Genomic DNA, 24,428 nt, shown 5'->3' with positions numbered 1-24,428 from the left:
TTTGATTGAAGCATAATTGTTATCATCATTACTTGGACTGATTGCCATATTTGGGCTTCGTGCCAACTTTGAACCATTCAGGGAGTTTTTATAACTATTTCCTCACTGTTTTGACTTACTACTTGAACTCAGTCGTATCGTTTTTCCACTATTTTGTAACTCAGCCACTTTTTACTCAGTTTTGAAACTAAAATGATATATTAAATGATGTTTTGGGATGAGAACTACTGTTTTACTAATGCCCGAAGGGCTTTTATAATTTCTGCACTGAGCACGGCCAAGTGCCAGATGTGAGGATACTATGGGATCGGGCTGCGCGTCGTAGCAGTGTTATACTGATATTTATATGAGGCCAAGGGCCTAGATTTGATGCCACGAGATGACTTGATATTGCGCTTGGGTATTAAGGGGCCCCTCCCAGAGTCTACACACCCCTAGTGAGCGCCGTCGACGATAAATAAATGGATCGGGCTGCGCACCGCAGCGGGTACTACAGGGTACTGCTCTATGTGTTGATTTCTTTTATATGTCTGTCACTTAACTGCTTATTTGTTGTAGAATTATCATATTTGGTTTTCATTGGTTTATTGCTTTCATATTACTCGTTTTAAACTGCCGCATTATAAATTACTCTATGATTCTCCGTGATTTCTTATTCTCAGTTATTATTTATGCTTATTACTCACTGGGTCAGAGTACTCACATTACTCCCTGCACCTTGCCTGCAGATCCAGGTGCATCTGAGGCTGAGTGAGGATTCTTCAGTTGAGCAGCGTATATCCGGGAGCATCGAGGTAGCTGCATGGCGTCCACAACCCTTATCTCTCCTTTCTATCCTTTTGTTTTATCTGCAATTCCCTAGACTGATATGTATTAGATTGGTAAACCTGTATTAGAGGCTCAGACTTTTGACACCGGATCTATATGGGCTATGTAGTAGGATTATTATTTGAAATTTCGCATGTTTAACTCTTACTTCAGACTTCTAATATGATGATTTGGTAAACTAACTGTGATGGCTAGTAATGAACTGCATGAGAAATGGGTTAAGTTCGTTTATTGGTTAGGCTTGCCTAGCGGTGTGTTGGGCCCCATCACGACCAGGGGTGGGGTCGTGACATCCGCACAGGGGCACTGGGCTGCAGTATCCTCGGGAAGGACTGTGCGACCGCAGTCCATTTGGTGCGGTCCACACATGGGGTCTGAGAGGGGTATAAATAGACGGGATTTTCAGTTATTTCATTTTTAAAAACCCCAAAAACATAAGAGGCGATTTTTCAAACAAATTTTCTTCTCCAAAACGTTGGTAAGTGATTTCTAACTCAATATCTTCACTCCTTAACATCTTTTAACATGATTTCAACTCAAAATCAATGATTTTCATGGGGGAAATTGGGTGTTTTGGGTAGAACCTAGGTTTTTCAAAATTGAGGATTTGGACCTCGATTTGAGGTACGATTTCAAAACAAATTATATATTTGAGTTCGTGGGGGAATGGGTAATCAGGTTTTGGTTCGAACCTCAGGTTTTGACCATGTGGGCCCGGGGACGATTAAAGCGAATTGGTGGTGGAATCAAGGGGTAAAGCTATAATTAAATCGTGAATTGTGTTCGTGGCATCGAGGTAAGTGTTTGGTCTAACCTTAGCTTGAGGGATTAGGAGTCGATTCCTATTTGCTATGTAGTAATTATTTACTACGACGTATAGGCATGGTGACAAGTATCTATACGTTGGTGTCTAGCATGCCCGTGAGTCTTATATTGTGATTATCATGACTTCGTTGTATCTTTCATGCCTTGGTAATGGTTTCTACTTGTTGTGTAAAGTTTGTGGAAGGAATTTCGACCTATGCACATTGAGGAGCGTTGGCTCAAGTTGCATAACGAATTGTGAAAGTATAAGTGATAATTGAACCTCTAGAGCATTGACTCGAGTTGTGAAGATAATTATGAAGTAAAAGTGAGAAATGAGAAGAGATCATTATGTTGTCGCCCTTACCGGGCAATTGTTGATTTGTTCGTTATTTCCCTTGCCGGGATGTTGAGATTATTGATGATGTTCCCTTGTTGGGATTTATTTGTTGAATTGTTGTTCCCTTGCCAGGATCTTTATTGCTATTTAATTTATTCCCTTGCCCTATTGTTTTGATTGTTGTTTAGGTGAGAAAGAGAGTTAAAGCACGAAGGGTGATGCCATGCATTGTTTGTTTTGTGAGGAAGGAGCGTAAAGCACGGAGGGTGATGTCACGGAGGGTGCCATGCATTTGTTGATTTCTGATTCTTTGTTGATATCCGAGTTATATTGTTTCTTTCATTACTTGATATCTTTCTATTCAGAATTGTTATCTTCTCCACAACATATCCCCCCTCCCATATTGATTGGTTATTTCTGCATTTCTTTCCGCTGTATATGTATTTGAACTGCATAGGTTATTTGGTAGTTTAGTCCTAGCCTCGTCACTACGTCGCCGAGGTTAGGCTAGACACTTACCAGCACATGAGGTTGGTTGTGCTGATACTACATTCTGATCTATGTGCGGATCCCGGAGCAGCTTTTGGACCATAGCATGGAGGCTACCTCCAGTCCACGTGGAGATCCAAGGTTGACCTAGAGGCGTCCGCAGGCCCTAGCGTCTCCTCTATTCCTATTTCCTGTTTCATTTTCCTTTTATTCAGAAACAATGTATTGTCATTTTATTCAGACTTTGTATGTAGTAAATCTTAGACCATCTGTGACACGGTGACACCAGGTTTTGGGTGGTTGAGACTTAAGTGATTGTAATAGATGTAGATTTCAGATATTTAATCGTTATCTTCCGCTTAATTATTTAAAGTTCTGTTGTTTTCCTGTTATCACCTTACGTTTGTTATAAAGGAGTAATTGAGTAATGAAATAAGTAGTTAAATAATTAGCTTTCCTAGATCACATTGGTAGGTGCCATCACGACTCCCGAGGGTGGGAAATCCGGGTCGTGACAAGTTGGTATCAGAGTTCTAGATTACATGGGTCTCACAGTTCACAGACAAGCTTAGTAGAGTCTGAGGGATTAGTACGGAAATGTCTGTATTTATCCCCAGAGGCTACAGAGTTAGGAAAAACTTCACATTTATTCTTTCCTGTCGTGCGGTTTGGCTTGTCAATGCTAATTGAATTTCCACTCTATTCTTTCGCAGATGGAGAGAACACGCGCATCCTCATCCACTGACCAGCAACCCGAGCCCCCACCAACAGCTCCTATAAGGGGCAGAGGGCAAGGTCGAGACCGTTCTAGAGGCCAAAGTAGGGGCAGAGCTCAGCCCCGAGCAGCAACACCAGCGGTGGAGCCTTAGGTTGACTTTGATGATTAGGTTCCGGCCCCAGCAATTCTGGTGGTCCCAGCTCAGCTCCTAGAGGGGTTTATTGCTACCCCAGTTCTTTAGGATGCTCTGGTTTGTCTAGTGGGCCTCATGGAGAGTTTCACCCGAGCAGGCTTTCTTTTTGTAGCACCAGCCGTCTCTTAGGCCGGAGGAGGAGCCAAGACTCCTGTTACTCGCACTCTGGAGTAGGTAGCTCCCCATATTCAGACTCCAACGGTTCAGCCAATTGGAGCAGTTCAGTCGGGTATGGTAGCTCAGACCGGTGATGGAGCAGCTATGTTGCCGATGCTTTATGGAGGCTGGATAGGTTCACCAAGCTCTTTACTGCTACTTTCAGCGGTGCATCTACTGAGGATCCCCAAGATTATCTAGACAACTATTATAAGGTTCTCAGGAACATGGGAATAGTCGAGACCAATGGGGTTGATTTTGCCACTTTTTGCTTGTCTGGATCCGCCAAGACTTGGTAGAGGGATTTCTGTTTGGTTGGACTAGCCGGATTGCCAGCCTTGACTTGGGAGCAGTTTACGCAGTTATTTCTGGAGAAGTTTCTCCCCATTACTCAGAAAGAGGCCTATCGGAGGCAGTTTGAGCGCCTTCAGCAGGGTTCTATGACATTTACCCAGTATGAGACCAAATTCATCGACTTGGCTCGTCATGCTCTTATCATACTTCCCACCGAGAGAGAGAGAGAGAGAGAGAAAGGGTGGGGAGGTTCATTAATGGAATTATTCAGCCGATTCATCTTCAGATAGCTAGGGAGGCTGGAAGTGAGATATCTTTCCAGGAGGTGACCAATGTGGCCTGGAGAGTAGAGATGGTTCTGTCGCAGGGAGGTGGTCATGGGTCGGATAAGAGGCCCCGTTATTCAGGCCGATTCAGTGGTACCTTGTCTAGAGGTATAGATTCGTGTGGTAGAGGCCATCCTCCTAGGCCTTTTCAGTTAGCACTTCAGGTTTTTCACGGTGCTTCAAGTAGCCGTGGTCCTCAGATGCAGTATTCTGATCAACAGTCCTACAGTGCACTACTAGCTCCTATCAGTGCACCGCCGCTTCAGAGTTTTTGGAGTGGACATTCAGGTCATCAGGGCCGGCAGTCTCAGCAGCCGAGGGCTTGCTACACTTGTGGTGATATGGGTCATATTGCTAGGTTTTGCCCTCGAGCACCAAGTAGCTCTCAGCATCAGGGTTCTCGTGCCATGGTACACGTACCAGGTGTTCCACAGCCCGCCTAACCAGCTAGAGGTGGGGGTAGAGGTGCTAGAGGTAGAGGTAGATCTCAGGCCGCTAGAGGTGGAGGCCAGCCAGCAGCAGGGCATCCCAAAGATTTAGTTTAGGGTGGTGGGCCCCAGCCCCGATGTTATGCCCTTCCAGCCAGGCCCGAGGCTGAGGCTTCAGATGCAATTATTACAGGTACGGTTCTAGTTTGTGATAGAGATGCTTTAATGTTATTTGATCTAGGGTCTACATACTCGTATGTGTCATCTTATTTTGCACCATATCTGGTCATGCCTAGTGATTCTTTGAGTGCTCCTGTCTATGTGTCCACACCGGTGGGTGATTCTATTATGGTAGATCGAGTCCATCGTACGTGTATAGTGGTGATTGGGAATCTTGAGACTCGTGTAGATTTACTTCTTTTGGACATGGTAGATTTTGATGTTATATTTTGAATGGACTGGTTATCACCTTACCACGCTATCTTGGACTGCCATGCCAAGACTGTGACCTTAGCCTTACCGGGTGTACCTCGTTTAGAGTGGAGAGGGACTCCTGGTCATTCTACCTGTAGTCTTATCTCTTATGTGAAGGCTCAACATATGATCGAGAAGGGATGTTTGGCCTATTTGGCATATGTTCGTAATTCTAGTGCTGAGGTTCCGTCTATTGATTCTATGCCCATTGTTCGAGAGTTTCATGAGGTTTTCCCTTCAGACCTGCTGGGTATGCCACCCGATAGGGATAATGACTTTTGCATTGATTTGGCTCAGGGCACTCAGCCCATTTCTACCCCGCTGTATCTTATGGCCCCGCCTGAGTTGAAAGAGTTAAAGGAGCAGTTGCAAGACTTGCTTGAGAAGGGTTTCATTAGGCTGAGTGTTTCGCCTTGGGGTGCGCCAGTGTTGTTTGTTAAAAAGAAAGGCAGATCGATGAGAATGTATATTGATTATCGGCAGTTGAATAAGGTTACAATCAAAAATAAGTATCCATTGCCGAGGATTGATGATTTGTTTGATCAGCTTCAGGGTGCCAAGATATTTTCGAAGATTGACTTAAGATCTGGCTACCATCAGTTGAGGATTAGGGCATCCGATGTCCCTAAGACAACTTTTCGCACTCGGTACAGGCTTTATGAGTTCTTGGTGATGTCATTCGGGTTGACAAATTCCCCAGCATCTTTTATGGATTTGATAAACTGAGTGTTCAGGCCTTATTTGGATTCATTCGTGATAGTCTTCATTGATGATATTTTGATATATTCCCGCAGCCGGGAGGAGCACGAACATCATCTTAGAGTGGTTCTTCAAACCTTGAGGGATAGTCAATTATATGTTAAGTTCTCGAAGTGTGAATTCTGGTTGAGTTTAGTTGCATTCCTAGGTCATGTTGTGTCAGCGGAGGGTATTCAGGTTGATCTGAAGAAGATTGAGGCAGTCAAGAACTGGCGTAGAACAACAGCTACTGAGATTCGGAGTTTCTTGGGATTGGCAAGTTACTATCGTCGGTTCGTGGAGGGGTTTTCATCTATCGCAGCCCCGATGACTAGGTTGACCCAGAAGGGTGCCTAGTTCAGATGGTCGGATGAGTGTGAGGTGAGCTTCCAGAAGCTCAAGACAACTTTGACTACGACACCGGTGTTGGTTTTGCCCACAGGTTCAGGGCCTTATACAGTTTATTGTGATGCATCTCGTATTGGACTTGGTGCGATATTGATGCAAGATGGCAAAGTCATTGCCTATGCTTTGCGGCAGTTGAAGATTCATGAGAAGAACTATCCGGTTCATGATTTGGAGTTGGCAGCCATTGTTCATACATTGAAGATGTTGAGGCATTATCTATATGGCATGACATATGAGGTGTTCACGGATCACAAAAGTCTCCAGTATTTGTTCAAGCAAAAGGAGTTGAATTTGAGGCAGAGGAGGTGGTTGGAGTTGTTGAAAGATTATGATGTCACCATCTTATATCATCAGGGAAAGGCCAATGTGGTGGCCGATGCGTTGAGTAGGAAGTCATCCAATATGGGCAGTCTTGCTTATATTTTGGTCGGTGAGAGACTGCTTGCTTTGGATGTTTAGGCTTTGGCCAATCAGTTCGTGAGGTTGGATGTTTCTGAGCCTAGTCGTGTGTTAGCTTGCGCAGTTGCTTGTTCTTCAATATTGAAGCGTATCCAGGATCGACAGTATGATGATCCCCATTTATATGTCCTCAGAGACACGGTGCAGCGCGGAGGTTCCAAGCAGGTTACCTTAGGTGTTGATGGAGTTTTGAGATTGCAGGGTGAGTTTGTGTGCCTAATATAGATGGGCTTTAGGAGTTGATTTTGGAGGAGGCCCATAGATCCCGATACTCTATTCATCCGAGCACTGCAAAGATGTATCAGGATTTGCGGCAACATTATTGGTGGCAGAGAATGAAGAAGGATATCGTTGCATATGTGGCTCGGCGTCTGAATTGTCAGCAGGTTAATTATGAGCATCAGAGGCCTGGTGGTTTATTTCAGAAGATTGAGCCTCCTGAGTGGAAGTGGGAGCGGGTCACTATGGATTTCGTTGTTGCACTCCCGCAGACTCAGAGGAAGTTCGACGCAGTATGGGTCATTGTTGATATGCTGAGCAAGTCAGCGTATTTCATTCCTATGGCAGTCTCCTATTCATCCGAGAGATTGGCTGAGATCTATATCCGGGAGATTGTTTGTCTTCATGGTGTGCTTGTGTCTATAATTTCGGACCGAGGTACGCAGTTTACCTCGCGTTTTTGGAGAGCAGTTCAGCGAGAGTTGGGCATGCGGGTTAAGTTGAGCACGGTATTTCATCCTCAAATGGACGGGCAGTCCGAGCGGACTATTCAGATTTTGGAAGATATGCTCCGAGCGTATGTTATCGACTTTGAAGGCTCGTAGGATCAGTTTTTTCCTTTAGTAGAGTTTGCCTACAACAACAACTACTAGTCGAGTATCCAGATGGCCCCTTACGAGGCTTTATATAGTAGGCGGTGTCGGTCTCCGGTTGGATGGCTTGAGCCGAGAGAGGCTCAGTTGTTGGGCACGGATTTGGTTCAGGATGCCTTGGACAAGGTCAGGATCATTCAGGATAGGCTATGTATGTCTCAGTCCAGGCAAAAGAGTTATGCCGACCGCAAGGTTCGAGATTTGGCTTTCATGGTCGGTGAACGGGTATTGCTTCGAGTGTCGCCTATGAAAGGCGTGATGAGATTCGGGAAAAAGGGCAAGCTTAGCCCTAGGTTCATTGGCCCGTTTGATATTCTTGATCGAGTGGGAGAGGTGGCTTATAGACTTGCATTGCCGCCGAGCTTATCAACCGTGCATCAAGTGTTTCATGTGTCTATGCTTCGGAAGTATCACGGCGATCCATCCCACGTGTTAGATTTCAGCATTGTCTAGTTGGACAAGGACTTGTCTTATGAGGAGGAGACGGTAGATATTCTAGACCGGCAGGTTCGTCAATTGAGATCGAAGAGTTTTCCTTTTGTTCGTGTTTAGTGGAGAGGTCAACCCGCTGAGGCATCGACTTGGGAGTCTGAGTACGATATGCGGAGCCGTTATCCCCATCTTTTTCCCGACTCAGGTACTTCCTTCTTATGTTTGTTTGAGGACGAACAATTATTTTAGAGGTGGAGAATGCAAGTGAATTTAGTATTCTGAGGCCTAAAACCTCCCCTTTACCTCATCTTGATTTGTGTGCATGGTCCGGACCTATATCCGAAAAGCCTTCTATGTGAAAATATGAGAAAAGAAATTCTAGAGTTAAAATTTGATTATAGTTGACTTTGGTCAACATTTTGAGCAAACGGACCCGGATCCATATTCCGACTATCCTGGGAGGTCCGTATTAAAATATGGGACTTGGGCGAATGCCCAAAATGAATTCCGAGGTCCCAAGCCTTAGAAATCAATTTTTGAAAGAAATGGTTTTACTGAATTATCTAAGAAATGAAGAAAAGAATTAATGTTTGAAACCATTGTTATCGGGCCCGTATTTTGGTTTCGGAGCCTGGTATAAACTTGTTATAGTATTTGAAAGATAACTATGAAATTTGGTGAAAACGGATGTCATTTGACGTAATTCAGGCCTTAATTGGGAAATTTGATGTTTAAAGGAGTTTTGAGAAAATTTCATTGATTGTGAGGTTTAATTCGATGTTCATGGTATTATTTTGGCGATTTGATTGCACAATTAAGTTCGTATGATGTTATTGAGTTAGTATATATGCTTGGTTTGAAGTTCCGAGGGCTCAAGTGAGTTTCGGGTAGTTTTCGGGATGTCTTAGGCTTAAAAGCAGATGTTGCAACTTCAGAGAAGTTGCAGGTCTCTGAACCTACCAGTGCGGTCTGCAAGAAAATGTGTGCGACCGCGGAAGGGGCCAGTGCGGTCTGCAGTCGATTTTATGCTGTGCGTGGTGGAGGGCTGTGCGGCCGCAACCGACTTTGTGCGGTCCGCACAGGGGCACTGGGCTACAGTATCCTCAGGAAGGACTGTACGGCCGCAGTCATTTTGTGCGGTCCGCATAGGGGGTCTGAGTGGGGTATAAATAGATGGGATTTTCAGTTATTTTCATTTTTTGAAACCACAAAAACATAAGAGAGGATTTTTCAAACAACCTTTCTTCTCCAAAACGTTGGTAAGTGATTTTTAACTCAATTTCTTCACTCCTTAACATCTTTTAACATGATTTCAACTCAAAATCAATGATTTTCATGGGGAAAATTGGGTGTTTTGGGTAGAACCTAGGTTTTTCAAAATTGGGGATTTGGACCTCGATTTGAGGTCTGATTTCAAAATAAATTATATATTTGAGTTCGTGGGGAAATGGGTAATCAAATTTTGGTTTGAACATTGGGTTTTGACCATGTGGGCCCGGGGGAGATTTTGACCTTTTGGGTAAAACTTTGGAAAATTCATTTTCATGCATTCAAATTGATTCATTTAGCGTTTATTGATGTAATTAAGTAACTTGTGACTCGACTAGAGCGAATTAGTGATGGAATCAAGGGTAAAACTATAATTAAATCGTGAATTGTGTTCGTGGCATCGAGGTAAGTGTTTAGTCTAACCTTAGCTTGAGGGATTAGGAGTCGAGTCCTATTTGCTATGTGGTAATTATTTAGTACGACGTATAGGCATGATGATGAGTATCTATACGTTGGTGTCTAGCATGCCCGTGAGTCTTATATTGTGATTATCATGACTTCGTTGTATCTTTCATGCCTTGGTAATGGTTTCTACTTGTTGTGTATAGTTTGTGGAAGGAATTGCGACATATGCATATTGAGGAGCGTTGGCTCAAGTTGCATAACGAATTGTGAAAGTATAAGTGATAATTGAACCTCTAGAGCATTGACTCGAGTTGTGAAGAGAATTATGAAGTAAAAGTGAGAAATGAGAATATATCATTATGTTGTCGCCCTTGCCGGGCTATTGTTGATTTGTTTGTTATCTCCCTTGCCGGGATGTTGAGGTTATTGATAATGTTCCCTTGCCGAGATTTATTTGTTGAATTGTTGTTCCCTTACCAGGATCTTTATTGCAATTTCATTTATTACCTTGCCCTATTGTTTGTGATTGTTGTTTGGTTGAGGAAGAGAGTTAAAGCACGAAAGGTGATGTCGTGCATTGTTTGTTTTGTGAGGAAGGAGCGTAAAGCATGAAGGGTGATGCAGTGCATTGTTTGTTTTATGAGGAAGGAGTGTAAAGCACGAAGGGTGATGCCGTGTATTATTATGAGGAAAGAGTGTAAAGTACGAAGGGTGATGCCGTGTCGTACGATGTACCATTCCATGTTGATTTTATTGATTATATGGCGAGGAAAGAGAGTAAAAGCACGAAGGGTGATGCTGTGCACATTCTTATTATATAATTGCTTTGGTGAGGACGAGAGTAAAAGCATGAAGGGTGATGCCGTGCATTTGTTGATTTCTGATTCTTTGTTGATATCCGAGTTATATTGTTTCTTTCATTACTTGATGTCTTTCTATTCGGAATTGTTATCTCCCCCACAGCATGCTCCCCCTCCTATATTGATTGGTTATTTCTGCATTTCTTTCCGCTGTATATGTATTTGAATTGCACAGGTTATTTGGTAGTCTGGTCCTAGCCTCGTCACTACGTCGCCGAGGTTAGGGTAGACACTTACCAGCACATGAGGTCGGTTGTGCTGATACTACACTCTGCACTATGTGCAGATCCTGGAGCAGTTTTTGGACCGTAGCGTGGAGGCTACCTCCAGTCCACGCGGAGATCCAAGGTAGACCTACAGGTGTCCGCAGACCCTGACGTCTCCTCTATTCCTATTTCCTGTTTCATTTTCCTTTTATTCAGAAATAATGTATTGTCACTTTCTTCAAACTTTGTATGTAGTAAATCTTAGACCGTCTCTGACACGGTGACACCAGGTTTGGGTGGTTGAGACTTAAGTGATTGTAATAGACGTAGATTTCAGATATTTAATCGTTATCTTCCGCTTAATTATTTAAAGTTCCGTTGTTTTCCTATTATCGCCTTACATTTGTTATAAAGGAGTAATTGAGTAATGAAATAAATAGTTAATGATTGGCTTGCCTAGCTCACATTAGTAGGCGCCATCACGACTCCCGAGGGTGAGAAATTCGGGTCGTGACACTTCTTTACCCCTAAGACCTCTACAACAGCTACCTTAAGGCAATCCGCAGTCATGGACTACATACTAGACGCATCCCCTCATACTCGTCCAGGCCCTCATAGCCGATAACTTCTCCCCTAACTCCTGAGCTTTGTCCTTGGTCAAGTTACCCCACTTGATCTTAGGTTGTCTGCACCCCGCCTTCTTCCTCCTACTCCTCTTGATCTCCATGTCCATAACTAGGAGCCTATGTAGGGTCGTAAGGTGCTCACTCGGGGTAACCTTGCAGTCAGTGCACAAACCTTTATTGCATTTCCTGCAGAGAAGATAATCAATCTAAGTCTTGCCTATTAAATTTCGAAAAGTGACCAGGTGCTCTTCCCTCTTCGGGAAACTTGAGTTAGCTATAACCAAATCAAAAGTTCTATCAAACTCCAACAGTGAATTACCTCCCTCATTCCTATCCCCAAAATCGTACCCGCCATGCACATCATCATAACCCCTAGCACTAGCCCCAATATGACCATTGAAATCTCCGCCAATGAACAACTTCTCTGCGTGCGGGATACTACGCACCATCTCGTCCAAATAATCCCAAAGTTGCTTCTTGACCTCCTCATTCAAACCTACCTGAGGAGCATATGCACTAATCACATTTATAGTAAACCCACAAACTACCAGCTAATACTCATCAACCTGTCATTTATCCTCCTAACCTTAACCACGAGCTCCTTGAGATCCCTGTCTACTAAAATACCCACCCCATTCTTACCTCCAGCGCTCCCTGAGTACCATAGTTTAAACCCGTCTAAATCTCGTGCCCTATTACCCTTCCATCTAGTCTCCAGAACACACGCTATGTTGATCTTCCTCTTCTGAACACACGCTATATTGGTATTATCATAAGCATAACTAATATATAGGAAATAGGAATCCATGGTATTAACAATGCATTGAGTTTTAATTCATGCATTAGCTTAGTTAAAGATAAAACTGTCCTTCAGAATTTATGCTTGATTAAAATATGCTATTATATTAATGCAGGTTTAAAATAATCCAAGAAGTGGAAAATAAAATTATATTCCTAGTAAATAAATAAATACTTAGCATATTTATAAATAAAAAATTTAGTTCTACACTAGAATATAGGTAGATAAATCAAATAATATTTTTAACCCGTTTCATATAAAAACATTCCTCAACATATGTTTCTTTTAAAAACATAAAGTGATGGACTGTTTATGAGGGTATTTTTGTAAACAAATAATTCTTTTAGAAATTGTGCAATGCTCTAATATATCGAACCAAACAATGAATAAGAAATATGTCAGCATAACTAATGCAAACATAACTAATACCAACATTACTAATACACCATCTAGCATTATTCTTATGCACTCTACCAAACAATCCCTGAGGCTTAAAATTTGAAGATCTTCTCTGTTCACTAGCTCATCCTGCTTAGAGCTAGAGCAATTTCCTTCTTGCTCCCTCTATTGTGACCATTTCCAATTGGCTAACCATCTTATTTCATGTTTATCCAGCTGACGGATAGCTAATATTTACGTGAAAATAATATGGGTTAGCCAGTTTTCGGACTGATAAGTAAAAAATAGCCAGCATTTACAAAGTCATTAAAAAATAGTCACTATTTTGAAATACGGAAAGTTCTAGTATAATATGTTGGATTATGGAGCTCCTGCTTATAATTTTCAGCATATTATGTTGGAACTCCAGCACACGAAACGTTTCATCATAATATACTGGACATTGGAGCTCATGCGTATAAATTTAAGGATATTTTTGTTCATATTTTATTTTTACATGAAAAAATAACTAAATTTTGATTACTTTTGAAATTGTGACTATGATTTAATTACCAGTAGTAAATCTGGCTATTTCTGTTTTTTCCCGCAATATTTACTTTTGTTGGCCCAATTTTTATTTGTCTGGTCCAATATGCCTATATAAGTTTGGGTAGAAACGACACCAGGTAGCCACTCTAAAGGGTTGCTATTTAAGAATTAACCAATGCGTCTTGAGTTTCAGGTTTTCAATTCAATTTTTCAAGATAAAAATTTTCGAAATTATTTTGAAGTTAAGATTTTTAGTTTAAAATTTAAGAACAAAATAAGTATTGGCTAATCTCTAAATAACACCCTTAAAAATAGTTATCTGTGCACTTGCCCCTAAGTTTGGCATGTTTTTATTGAGACTTGAGAGTAATCTGATTTCATAAAAATAGTTTACAAATCTATAATATATTTATTGGCTAGATGGTGAGATAGTTCGACTATATAGAACATAAAAAGATCAACATAACATTCCACTTGAAAATGAATTGTAAAAGATTTTATTAGGCAATAGAGGTTGAAACCCCAATATCGTTACAATGACAAACAACTATGTACAGTCAGAAATAAAGATTTTATTAAAATTCTCTCAATTATTGATATATATATTTTTTTCTCTTTAAATTGTTTTCTTTTGCTTTCTTGTTTCCACCATAGTGGATCTTCTCCCAATTTGTCTTTGTCCTCCAATTTTTCCTTGCCAATAATCCTCTACTTTTGTAGTTTCTTCTTCACTTACCCAGCCTTCTTTCATCAATTTCTGTTGGTAGTACCTAAATCCCACATACAACATAAAAACTGCAAAAAAAAAAAAAAAAAAAAAAATAATATGTTGATTAACCTGAATTTTCATTCAAAAAAATGTTTGAAGTTTTATCCGAGTAAAAATGAGCAGCCCGGTGCCTAAAGTATTCACTCAGGGATCAGGGAAGGGCCGCAACCCAGAGTATGATATAGATATCATACCCTAATGAAAGCATTAGTGACCGCTTCCACGGCTCGAACACGTAATCTATAGGTCACACGAAGACAACTTTAACGTTGCTCCGAGACTACCCTTCTAAAGTTTTATTCAAGTAGGCAGTAAAAATTGCAGCTGCATAAATAGAAATAAAAGAAAAAAATAATTTTTTCGCGAAAATTAGTGATTTTACCTGCCCAAATTCTAGCAGCAATTGAAGATAAATTCCAAACGAGTGTGAATATTGCAAATGCAACTGCTTTCTTGTGAGTACATGATTCCCAAGCATCTCGAAAGCGTCTAATCCAAAATGTACCTTCATATTGCATTTGCACGTTATAAAAATAAATTATTTTAAAAATAAAATAAAATAAAACAAATCCACGAAATACAAAGTTTTAGAAAAAAACAAGACATCAAAAGTTTCTTGAAATTATCTAATTTTTTTAGAGAGTTAAGAGTTTAATTTCTATATATTAATAATATAAAAAACTTAAAAATAAAGGTAATTATCATAATAAATGAATTAGTCGCCTAAAAGATAAGGTTATGATCTGATGTAATAAATTAAATTACAATATATCTTTCTAATGAAATTTGAGGTAGACTTGTATTATTATATATTTCTCCATCTATCAACAATTTAGACATAAGATTAAGAAAATCTAATATGTGATGCAAGATTAGGTAGCCAAACATTAATACCATACAAAAATAAATTAAGCCTTTTCTTGCATTATCTTTAATAATGTAGAGGAAAAAAAAGAGGATAATAAAATGGATTGATAAAGATTGAAATGGACACTTTCTTTTATTGCACTCATTAATGCAACAAAAATAATAATGTGACCCATATATAACCAACTATGGAAACGGATCAAGAATTTAAACGGTATGAGTTCCACCTTTAAAGTTATTAATATTGAACTTATTATATTTTTAAAAACTTCATATATAATATTAATTATATAATTTTTGTAATTTTTATACATAAATTTATACTCTGAATTAAAAGTTATAAATTCGATTGAACCCTTTAACTTTAATGCTACGTTACTAGTTGACAAATTTACAAAAGAGACGTTATGTATTAGTTCATCCAATGACGTATACTGCAAATTTATTAAATATTCCAAATTTTGGTAAGGGAAAAGCCCCACCATTGTACTTGATGAGGTTGAAAATCTGTTTAACGGTATTATATTAGATTTAGAAATTCTGAATTCCCTATACATCTTCACCAACCAAAATTAAAAAAAATTAAAAAAATAGAGCCGGTAAATTTATTTTTTCATTATAATACTTGCCAGATCTTAGTTTCTACTATCTGCATTTTTAAAAATTGTCTTTGAATTATACTTGCAAAGCATTGTTCAAAGAGAGAGTATAAAAAGGATTTAATGGGCGTTTGGACATAAGAATTCTAAAATTCTGGAAAAAGTGAAAAAAAAAATTCAAGTGAAAATAATATTTGAAAATTAGAGTTGTGTTTGGACATGAATACAATTTTGGGTTGTTTTTGAATTTTTGTAAGTGATTTGAAGTGAAAATTTTGAAAAATAGTCTTTTGAAGTTTTTCAAATTTTCGAAAAAACTCAAAATTCATCTTCAAGTGAAAATTGAAAACTTTATGGCCAAACACTGATTTCGAAAAAAAATATTATTTTTTCAAATTTTTGTATGGCCAAACGGCCCCTTAATTTACACATATACATTGGCAATGTAATTTGTTTTTTCATGTTATTGGTATATTTTACCTTGTAGTAACAAGCAATTTTATGTATTTTCTAAGTTACTAATTTCACTTCATATAAAAGTTTATCTGTAATTATATTTTAAATAACCTAATAATGTAAATATTATTTTAAACTATTAGTGGTGTATATAAGTAAAAAAACTGATATAAAAAAGATTTAATCTGTATATATGCGCCGATAATGTAAAAGATTTTCACTTATTCAATGTATTTTAATTTGTTATAACGAGTAACTTATCTATTTTCTAAGTTGTTAATTCCTTCTTAGTTTAAAATTTTATCTGTAGTTATTTTAGAAATAATTAAATAATAAAAGAAAAAGAAGATGAAGAAGAAGAGCATGGTAAATATTTTTTTACCATAGGCAGTTAACTGAGTGGAATAAGAAGAACAGACTTTTGGTACAATGAAAACTCCAAAAAAGCCTGCAAAACAGCCAAAAAAACAAGTGTCAGCAACAACTATGGTAAGTGAAAAAGTAAAAAAGAATGTTTAGTAAAATTAAGGATAGTGTGTACGCAGACTACCTTGATATTTTTCTAAAATTGTTCATTCAGAAATTGTACATACATCTATTTTTATTTAGTTTTTATAAATTTTATTCAAAAAAATTTAAAGAATAAATATTCGAATTTATACTATTCCTTCCGTCTCAATTTATGTGAAATTATTCGGATTTTGAGAATTAAATAAATTATTATATGACCGTTTTTCATATGTCTTTTAAATATTTTAAATTATTAATTATTGCGTAAAAGTTATATGTTCAAATACATAATCAAAATTAAGAAGTTTAATCCCGAAAAACGAAAAATATCACTATAATTGAGATAAAAATAATAATAATTAAATAATTTAACTCTTGTACTTCGAACCCCCTAGAGGATGTAGTTGCATATAAAATTCACATCTAACAATTCTCACTAAAAAACACTTCCCAAGTTTCATTCTCTTAGGGTAATTTATTTAACTTTTTTACCAATAAAATGAAAAGAAGTAAAAATACAACAGTGAAAAAACATGTTTTAACTTTTAACCATGTTAGATGCAGAAAAAACTCACCTAATTTGGACATTTTCCAAATAGTTATGGAGCTGCCACATCTAGCCAAAATAAACAGCAGAACTGCCATCTGTAGAGGCAAAATTTTGTCAATTTTCAAATAGTTGAAGTCAGATCAATTATTATTATTTTATTTTAAAATAATACAAAGAAATGAAATGGGAAATTTTGGATTTTTCTTTACCTTCATTGTAGTAGCAGGATCCCCAGAAAAAAGGGCTCTAATTTTCACGAGACATTCATTTATGTAAGGCAGTATCAATTTCAGTATCCACATTGCTTCTTCTTCTCCTACTATATATTCACTTGACTCATTTATATTATTGGCACCCCTATTAAATAAATAAATAAATAAATAAGAAAAATTAGATCAAAGAAATAATTTTTCCTTAAAAGAAAATGGGGCTAATTTCATTGTCATTGCCTCATTGGATGTTATCCGCTATAATAATAAAGTCATAGAAATATTTTTTGGTAGAAATGACATCAAGTAGCCATCATAAAGGGTTGATATTTAAGAATTAGCCAGTATGTCCCGAATTTAAGCTTTTTAGTTCAATTTTCGGGACAAAAGTATCATGAATTGTTCTGAAGTTAAGATTTTTAGCTTAAAATTTCAGAAGAAAATAAGTACTGGCTAATCTCAAAATAACATCCCAGAGAATGGCTATTTGTGCACTTTCACCTATTTTTTGCCACATTAAATATTATAACATTAAAGAAGTAACTGAACAACTAGCTTTATCTGCTATAACATTAAAGTTTTTTTGGAAAATTCCAAAGTAAACCCGCAGTCACTATCCTTTGGATGTGCACCAGGTAACATGTTCACTATGCAATAGATCGTAAAGATGTAAACCACACAGGAAATGTAAACCGCACTAAGCAAGCTCGGAGCGACGAGCTCTGAGTGACGGCTGGTGAGGCCAGGGGAATCGTTTTCAGATCTTTCATGTGGGAAACTATTCACCCAACCAACTCAGCCAATCCTTACATGCCTATAACATTAAAGTTACAACTAGCTTTTGTCGCATTACAGTAATTGAACTTTAACTGCTGTAACAATTTTTTTTACCTGTGAATATTGAGGGATCTAAAGAGAAAGATTGCAGCAAGATAGACCAGACCCAAGTAGGAAAGAACAGAAATGAAGCTGTAAAAAAAGACAAATCAATAATTTTAGTTACTAGTATTCTTTTTGGTTATTTCAAGAATCAAGAAAGGAAAATCTGATTTTTTTTTCTAAGTGTAAGTTCTGAATTACCTGATACTGAGATCTTGAGTATATGAAGATGAAATGATGACAAAAGTTCCAATTCCAAAGATTAATGCTGATTTTGATGCATCTCTCCACATTACCAAATCAACTAAAGAAAATGTCCAAAACAAAGAACAGAAAATCAAGTCCAACATTTGCAGAATTACATTGAAATTTAAAGAAACTATAAAACAAAAAAAAAGAGAAATTACCAAAGCTTTGTAATTTGCTATGTTGTCTTGGAATTGTGTGAAGTTCATCTGAAGTTGGAACTGACAATGTAGCATAAAATGAGGGTGAATTCAGAACATAACCTTAAGAAAACAACAACAATAAACCTAGTAAAATCTCAAAAGTGGGGTATGGAGCGGGTACGCACGGGGCGAAGCTAATAGCCCGCTACAGGTTCAGCCAAACCCAGTAACGTTTGTTCAAACAGTGTATTTATGTTAAAAAATTATTAAATATGTAGAAATATTAAATTTAGAACCTAATTATTAATATTTGAAATCACTGTTCTGAAATCTAGAGCCCATAAGGTTAAAATTCAGGCTCCGCCTCTGTGTACGCAAACCTTATCACCTCGGGAAGATAGAGACGCTGTTTTAAACGGACACTCGACTCATGGGAAAAAGTAAAAAGAAGCAGTAACATAAGCAGAACACAACCTTAAAAAAACAAAATGATAGAAAAAAGAAAAAGCATTAAGGAAATTAAATTTACCTGATTTGGTTCTTGTTGGACTTTGAAGATGAATTTTGGCTTGGCCTGGAATTGGAGGAGACTGTTTCTTGATAATTGGAGAAATGGGAACTGATTTTTCATTGCTAATTTGAAGTTTTTTCTCTTCAATTACAACCTTTTTAGGCTTATTTTCTGCTACATTAATCTCTTTAACATCAACACTTAATTCCTTTTCAATTTCCTCATCAAAAACCTCATCCAATTCTTCTTCATTTTCTTCATTTTCAAGATTCAACTTTTCTTTATTACTACACTTGACTTGAGATTCTTTACAATTTTCTTCATTGCTTGTTATAACTTTCTCTTCACATATACCAAATTCTTTACAATTTTCTTGATTTTCAAGATTCTTTTTTGACTCCTCTACACCAACACCAACAACAACAACCTTATTTTCCTCAAAATTCTTACATTTCTCTTCAACTTCTTTACTTGTAACTGATTTTGCTTTCACCAGCTGAACTGAATTCCTCAAATTCCCATTAACAGACATAGATTTTACTTTCCTTAATTCAGAATTCTTCTCATTTTCATCCTCTTTTCCTCCATTATTAGCCTCTGATTTCACTTTCCTTAATAATACACTTGATTTCTTGTTCTGAATTGAACTTTTCTTCATTTCTTCAGTTGAAACTGTACTCAATTCTTTACACTGTTCATCCAAATTCTTGCTCAATTCAGATCTTTTTCTTGAAATCTGAATTGGGTTCCCTTCAAAATTACTCTCAGATTTCCAAGTTTTTCTCTTGCCACTCATCACACCACCAACACCAAGATTGGATTTTGACCCCATTTTCAACTTTTTGTCTACTTGATTTGTTTCACTAGTAGTACTAATTATAGTAGTAGTAGTACTAGTTTTCTCATCATTTTTTACTTCTGGGGTTTCTTCTTCTTTTTCACTGTTGCTATATACTTTGATCCCACCTTTGACTTCATCATATTTCATCCTATTTTCCCATACAGAACCTGACATTACACCATTTCTTGAAATTTTGCTCCTTCTCTTATTAACCACTTCCATTTTTCTTTTCTTTTTTCTCCTTTTGTTACTAATGATTCTTGATTATAATGAGGAGTTTTGGTGGGGTTAGGGGGTAGGGTGGGGTGTCACTGGTTGTGTATTAATGGAGTAACAAATTTCAGCTGAAGATATTGAGAGGGGTGTGATGAAAGTTATGAATAACATTGGGATCCCATAACACCAGAAAGAGAGAGAAGAGAAGTGTATTCATTTTTGTTTTTTCTTCTTTTGGCTCTTTTTAATGTGGTGATTTCATTTTTCATTTTTTTTCTTTTCTTTTTGTGAGTTTAAGTTCTTTTTATACCATTTGGACTAAGATGATATCGAGTGACCACTTCAGTTTAAGAGGGGTTGTTCTGATGGTAAGCAACTTTCACTTACAATCAAGAGGTTGTGAGTTCGAGTCACCAAAAGTAAGGTGGGGAGTTCTTGGAGGGAAGGATGCCGAGGGTCTATTTGGAAACAGCCTCTCTACCCCAGGGTAGGGTAAGGTCTGCGTACACACTACCCTCCCCAGACCCCACTAGTGGAATTATACTGAGTTGTTATTGTTGTTGTTGTTGGACTAAGATGATATCGGAAACAACCTATTTATCTTAATCTATGCTTACACATTACTTTTTCTAGACTTCACTTTTATGGAATTATACTGAGATTATTGTTATTGTTGTTGTTATTATACAGACTAAGATGATCGACACTAATGGGGAAGTGTACAAATAGTCATTCTTAGGGTTGTTATTTAAGGATTAGTTAGCACTTATTATGTCCTGGAATTTTGAACTAAAAATCTTAATTCAGGGTATTTATGTCCCAAAAATTAAATAGAAAAACTAAAATTTAGAATATACATTGGTTAATTCCTAAATAGAAGCCCTCTAGAGTGGTCACCGCCTACCTAGTGGCATTTACACACAATAAGAGGTATCTAAACTCTAGTAATCCTAATTGATAACTTAAAAATGTACCCTATCCATTTTAATTGATGTGTCTTATTTTTATTTTTTATTTATTTAAAAATGTCACCTTTTTATAGTAAACTTTTAGTTTGAACACTCTCAGGTTATCTTTAATGACACTTCTCTTATAATTAAGACCATAAAATTCAAAGAATATTTTTAGTATGATAATTTAATAGTGTAATATATAAAAAATATTTTATATTTTTAAAATTGGTGTTCAGTAGACTAAGACACAAAAATTAAATGAAAAAAATAAATAACCTACTATAATTAATTAAATATATTATCCGTGTAAGCATTATCTATAACTTCTATAATTATATTCTTCTGGTCCACAATAAGTGACTATTTTACCTTTGACACATCCATTAAGAAAATACGAACTTCTAGAGAAAAAAAATATATTTAGTAAATTAATCTTAATTAATTGTTACTTTGACACATTAAAATATGTAAATAAGGGCAAATTTTGAAAAAATAAAATTAATTTTGTCTTGATTATGTAAATAAACACTTATTTTGGATCAAAATAAAAAGGTAATTTGGTCACTTATTGTGAGCGGAAGAAGTACGATATAAGATAAATCCTTCTCTCATTTATTCTTCGGCAAAGGGCTAAATATACCTCTCTACTTTCAAATATTGTTTACATGTACACTTCGTTATACTATTGGGCTATCCATACCCCTACCGTCATACTTTGGAACAAAAATACCCCTATTATCATACTTTGAAACAAAAATACCTGACTTTGGATGTAGTGCCATGTGGCAACACCAGATTAAATGACCCATTTCTTTTTTTTTACGCGATCCATTTTTAAAAAATCCCACAACCCGACCCTTATTTTCATTTTTTTTCTAGTTTTTTTTTAAATTTTATTTTTTTAAAAACGAAAATATTTTGTTAAAAAACAAAACAAAATAATTCAGCTTTTACAAATTTATTTTTCCAATTTTTACAAAACAAAATTCTTTTAAAAAAATGAAAAAATGAAAAAAAATATTTTTCAAAAACGAAAATAATTTGTTGAAAATAATGTTTTCAGTTTTAAAAAAAAAATATTTTGTTATAAACTGAATTTATTTTGTAAAGGGTTTTAGCTTCTTTGGGTTCTATAAATAAAGGATTTTTTATAAGGTATACGAAATTTTATTTAACATATGAAACGAAAAAGAAGGAAGAGAGTGGTGGGTCTGGGGGGGGGGGTAATTTTAGGTAATATAGCAAAATTAATGTGTATAAATATGGGGATAAAAAGAGATAAAACAAAAAAAATATTTTCGTTTTTTTAAAAACTGAAAAGTTAATTTCAACAAAATATTTCCGTTTTTGAAATATATTTTTTCATTTTTTCAGTTTTTTAAAAGAATTTTATTTTGTAAAAACTGGGAAAACAAATTTGTAAAAACAGAATTTTTTTTTAACAAAATATTTTGTTTTTTAAAAACTGAAATTTACAAAAAAAAACTAGAAAAAAAATGAAAATAGGGGTCAGATTGTGGTTTTTTTTTAAAAGTGGACCGGGTAAAAAAAAGAAATAGGTTGTTTTAATCTGGTGTTGCCACGTGACACTCCATCTAAAATAGAGGTATTTTTGTTTCAAAATATGATAATAGGGGTATTTTTGTTCCAAAGTATGACGGTAGAGGTATGAATAGCCTAATAATATAACGAATGATACGGATAAACAATATTTGAAAGTAGAAGAGTATATTTATCCCTTTTCCGTTTATTCTTTTTGTAGCAAAAAAGAAGAGCAAAGAAAAGTGGAAAAGGGTAAAAATAAATCTAAGGGAATAATGTGGGAGTAATGATGAGGTAAATGAGGGGAATTATAGATCCTTTGGTATTTTGTACACCCACTTTTATGTCAAATGATCTGTGTGACTCTCTTTAACCGAGGCTAACAAAAGTCTTGCTTCTCACATGGCATGCCTTTGTTTGCCTTTGTACTTTTACTACCAAAAATTCTTTCTTATTTTCTTCCTCTTCAACAATTATTTATGTCTTTCGGTGTAATTTTTTTGCTATTTTCATACATATTAAAGAATTTATATTTTAGTATTAATTAACAATGTACGTGATCATATTAACCTTGATTTATGCATTAGAAATACAACAAATACTCCTAGGCTCTTTACTCCAAAGGACAACTTTAAAAAAAAAGTTAATTATTTCTTGATATTTGAAAAAACAAATATTGTAGATCACAAAAAAGGACTAAAAAATCAGTTAAAGTGGACCGGAGAGAGTATGACATTTTAATGCAAATAATAGCTTATTCTACCACATAGATAGGGGCGGAGCTAGAAGTCAAAGTATGAGTTTGGTCGAATCTAGTAACTTTTGTCCAAACTCTATATTTGTATTAAGAAATTCATTAAATATGTACGGAAATGAGATCCAGAACCTTCTTACTAACATCTTATGTCGTTATCCTAGAATTTATAACGCATAAATTTCAAATCCCTTAGATATCAGTATATGTACATTCATACATAGGCAACTTTTACCGAATAGAAAAAGAAAACCAAGTTTAGGTTTTTCTTTTTTCCCGTTAGACATACAACAACAACAACAACAACAACAACAACAACAACAACAACAACAACAACATATCTAGTCCAATCCTACAATTGGAGTCTGGGAAGGGTAATGTTTATGCAGACCTTGCCCATTGTGGATGCAGTGGGGTAGTTACTAATTCAAGTGAGTCCATAACTTTTGGCGTGGATTAAAAATTTATGTGTAAAAATTTACTAAAATTACAAAAATAATAGATTTGAACCTATAACTTTAAAAATATAATGGGTTCAATGTTAAAAATCTTAAAAGTTAAACCCATAGAATTTAATCCCGGCCGCATCTGACCTTACCCCTATCCGGTAAAAATAGAGAAGTCATTTCCGGTACACCCTGATCAACAACAAGAGAAAAAGAAGAACGAGAAAGAGGGGGAGGAGGAGGAGGAAGAAGAAGACGAAAAAGAAAGAAGAAAAGTAAAGAAGAAAAAAAAGAGGAAAACGAAGAAATAGCACCAAATCAGTAACAATAGGAAAATAAAATAACTGAAGCGAACGAACAATATGACACACAAATTTGTATTCGCACCGAATAAAAAGGATTATTAAGGAGGAAAACAATCTCAAAATCTTCAATTTCATTTTTCATTTAAACTCCGAAGTGCATAGACAAACTAAAATTTTGCACCAGTAGGCTTTGATTTATTGTATACACGTTTTTCTACTTCTTTCATTTACATTAAAAAAAAAAGTTAGAAAAACAATATGCGCATCCAGGGAACCGAACCCTGGTCAGTACCGTGGGAGGGTACTATGATACCACTACACCAGATGCGCTGTTTATTTGGCAATTTTCGATTCTTAGAAATTATAATACAATACCATCAACATATGATAACTGTTCAACCAATAAATTTTTTATATCTCCTATTATATTGGGTGTCCTCAAAAAGTTACAAAAAGAAAATCTACTAAGTAAAACTCATAAAAATGTATAATAATGATGAAAAGTCTCTCATTTTGAGATCAAAAGAGTAATACTAGTCTGCAGAGACGAATTTAAAATTTAAACTTTATGAGTTCGACTT

General features: G+C 36.4%; 2 protein-coding genes and 1 non-coding gene across 3 annotated transcripts; all 3 read right to left on the bottom strand.

Moving 5' to 3' along the window:
• Positions 1 to 11,531: 11,531 nt before the first annotated feature.
• LOC138880712 (uncharacterized) lies at positions 11,532 to 12,133 on the bottom strand. Its single transcript, XM_070160886.1, has 2 exons — positions 11,912 to 12,133; positions 11,532 to 11,825 (listed from the first exon to the last, which is right to left on the bottom strand). Exons 1-2 carry the CDS (start codon positions 12,131 to 12,133, stop codon positions 11,532 to 11,534), a joined length of 516 nt encoding a protein of 171 aa, XP_070016987.1.
• A 1,392-nt stretch (positions 12,134 to 13,525) lies between these two features.
• LOC104212526 (reticulon-like protein B21) lies at positions 13,526 to 20,116 on the bottom strand. Its single transcript, XM_009761820.2, has 9 exons — positions 18,809 to 20,116; positions 18,298 to 18,357; positions 18,092 to 18,194; positions 17,903 to 17,980; positions 17,012 to 17,159; positions 16,828 to 16,897; positions 16,125 to 16,190; positions 14,203 to 14,325; positions 13,526 to 13,846 (listed from the first exon to the last, which is right to left on the bottom strand). The coding sequence occupies exons 1-9, from the start codon at positions 19,851 to 19,853 to the stop codon at positions 13,668 to 13,670; spliced, it is 1,872 nt and encodes a 623-aa protein (XP_009760122.1). The 5' UTR covers positions 19,854 to 20,116; the 3' UTR covers positions 13,526 to 13,667.
• A 3,990-nt stretch (positions 20,117 to 24,106) lies between these two features.
• Positions 24,107 to 24,177, bottom strand: TRNAG-CCC (transfer RNA glycine (anticodon CCC)). Its single transcript has one exon. It is a non-coding gene; the product is annotated as a tRNA-Gly (tRNA).
• Between the last annotated feature and the right edge of the window lie 251 nt (positions 24,178 to 24,428).

Source organism: Nicotiana sylvestris, chromosome 11 (assembly GCF_000393655.2).
Source record: "Nicotiana sylvestris chromosome 11, ASM39365v2, whole genome shotgun sequence".
NCBI classification, from domain to species: domain Eukaryota; kingdom Viridiplantae; phylum Streptophyta; class Magnoliopsida; order Solanales; family Solanaceae; genus Nicotiana; species Nicotiana sylvestris.
This window is presented reverse-complemented; position numbering and strand designations above follow the sequence as displayed.

Excerpts from the sequence above, each read along its gene's own strand:
- LOC138880712 (XM_070160886.1), bottom strand. The coding sequence starts at position 12,133 with ATGGATTCCTATTTCCTATATATTAGTTATGCTTATGATAATACCAAT. Across the intron at positions 11,826-11,911 it reads TCAAGGAGCTCGTGGTTAAG|GTAGGTTTGAATGAGGAGGT; the intron begins GTTAGGAGGATA and ends TATGCTCCTCAG.
- LOC104212526 (XM_009761820.2), bottom strand. The coding sequence starts at position 19,853 with ATGGAAGTGGTTAATAAGAGAAGGAGCAAAATTTCAAGAAATGGTGTA. Across the intron at positions 18,195-18,297 it reads TAGCAAATTACAAAGCTTTG|TTGATTTGGTAATGTGGAGA; the intron begins GTAATTTCTCTT and ends CATTTTCTTTAG. Across the intron at positions 17,160-17,902 it reads AGATCCCTCAATATTCACAG|GGGTGCCAATAATATAAATG; the intron begins GTAAAAAAAATT and ends TTTATTTAATAG.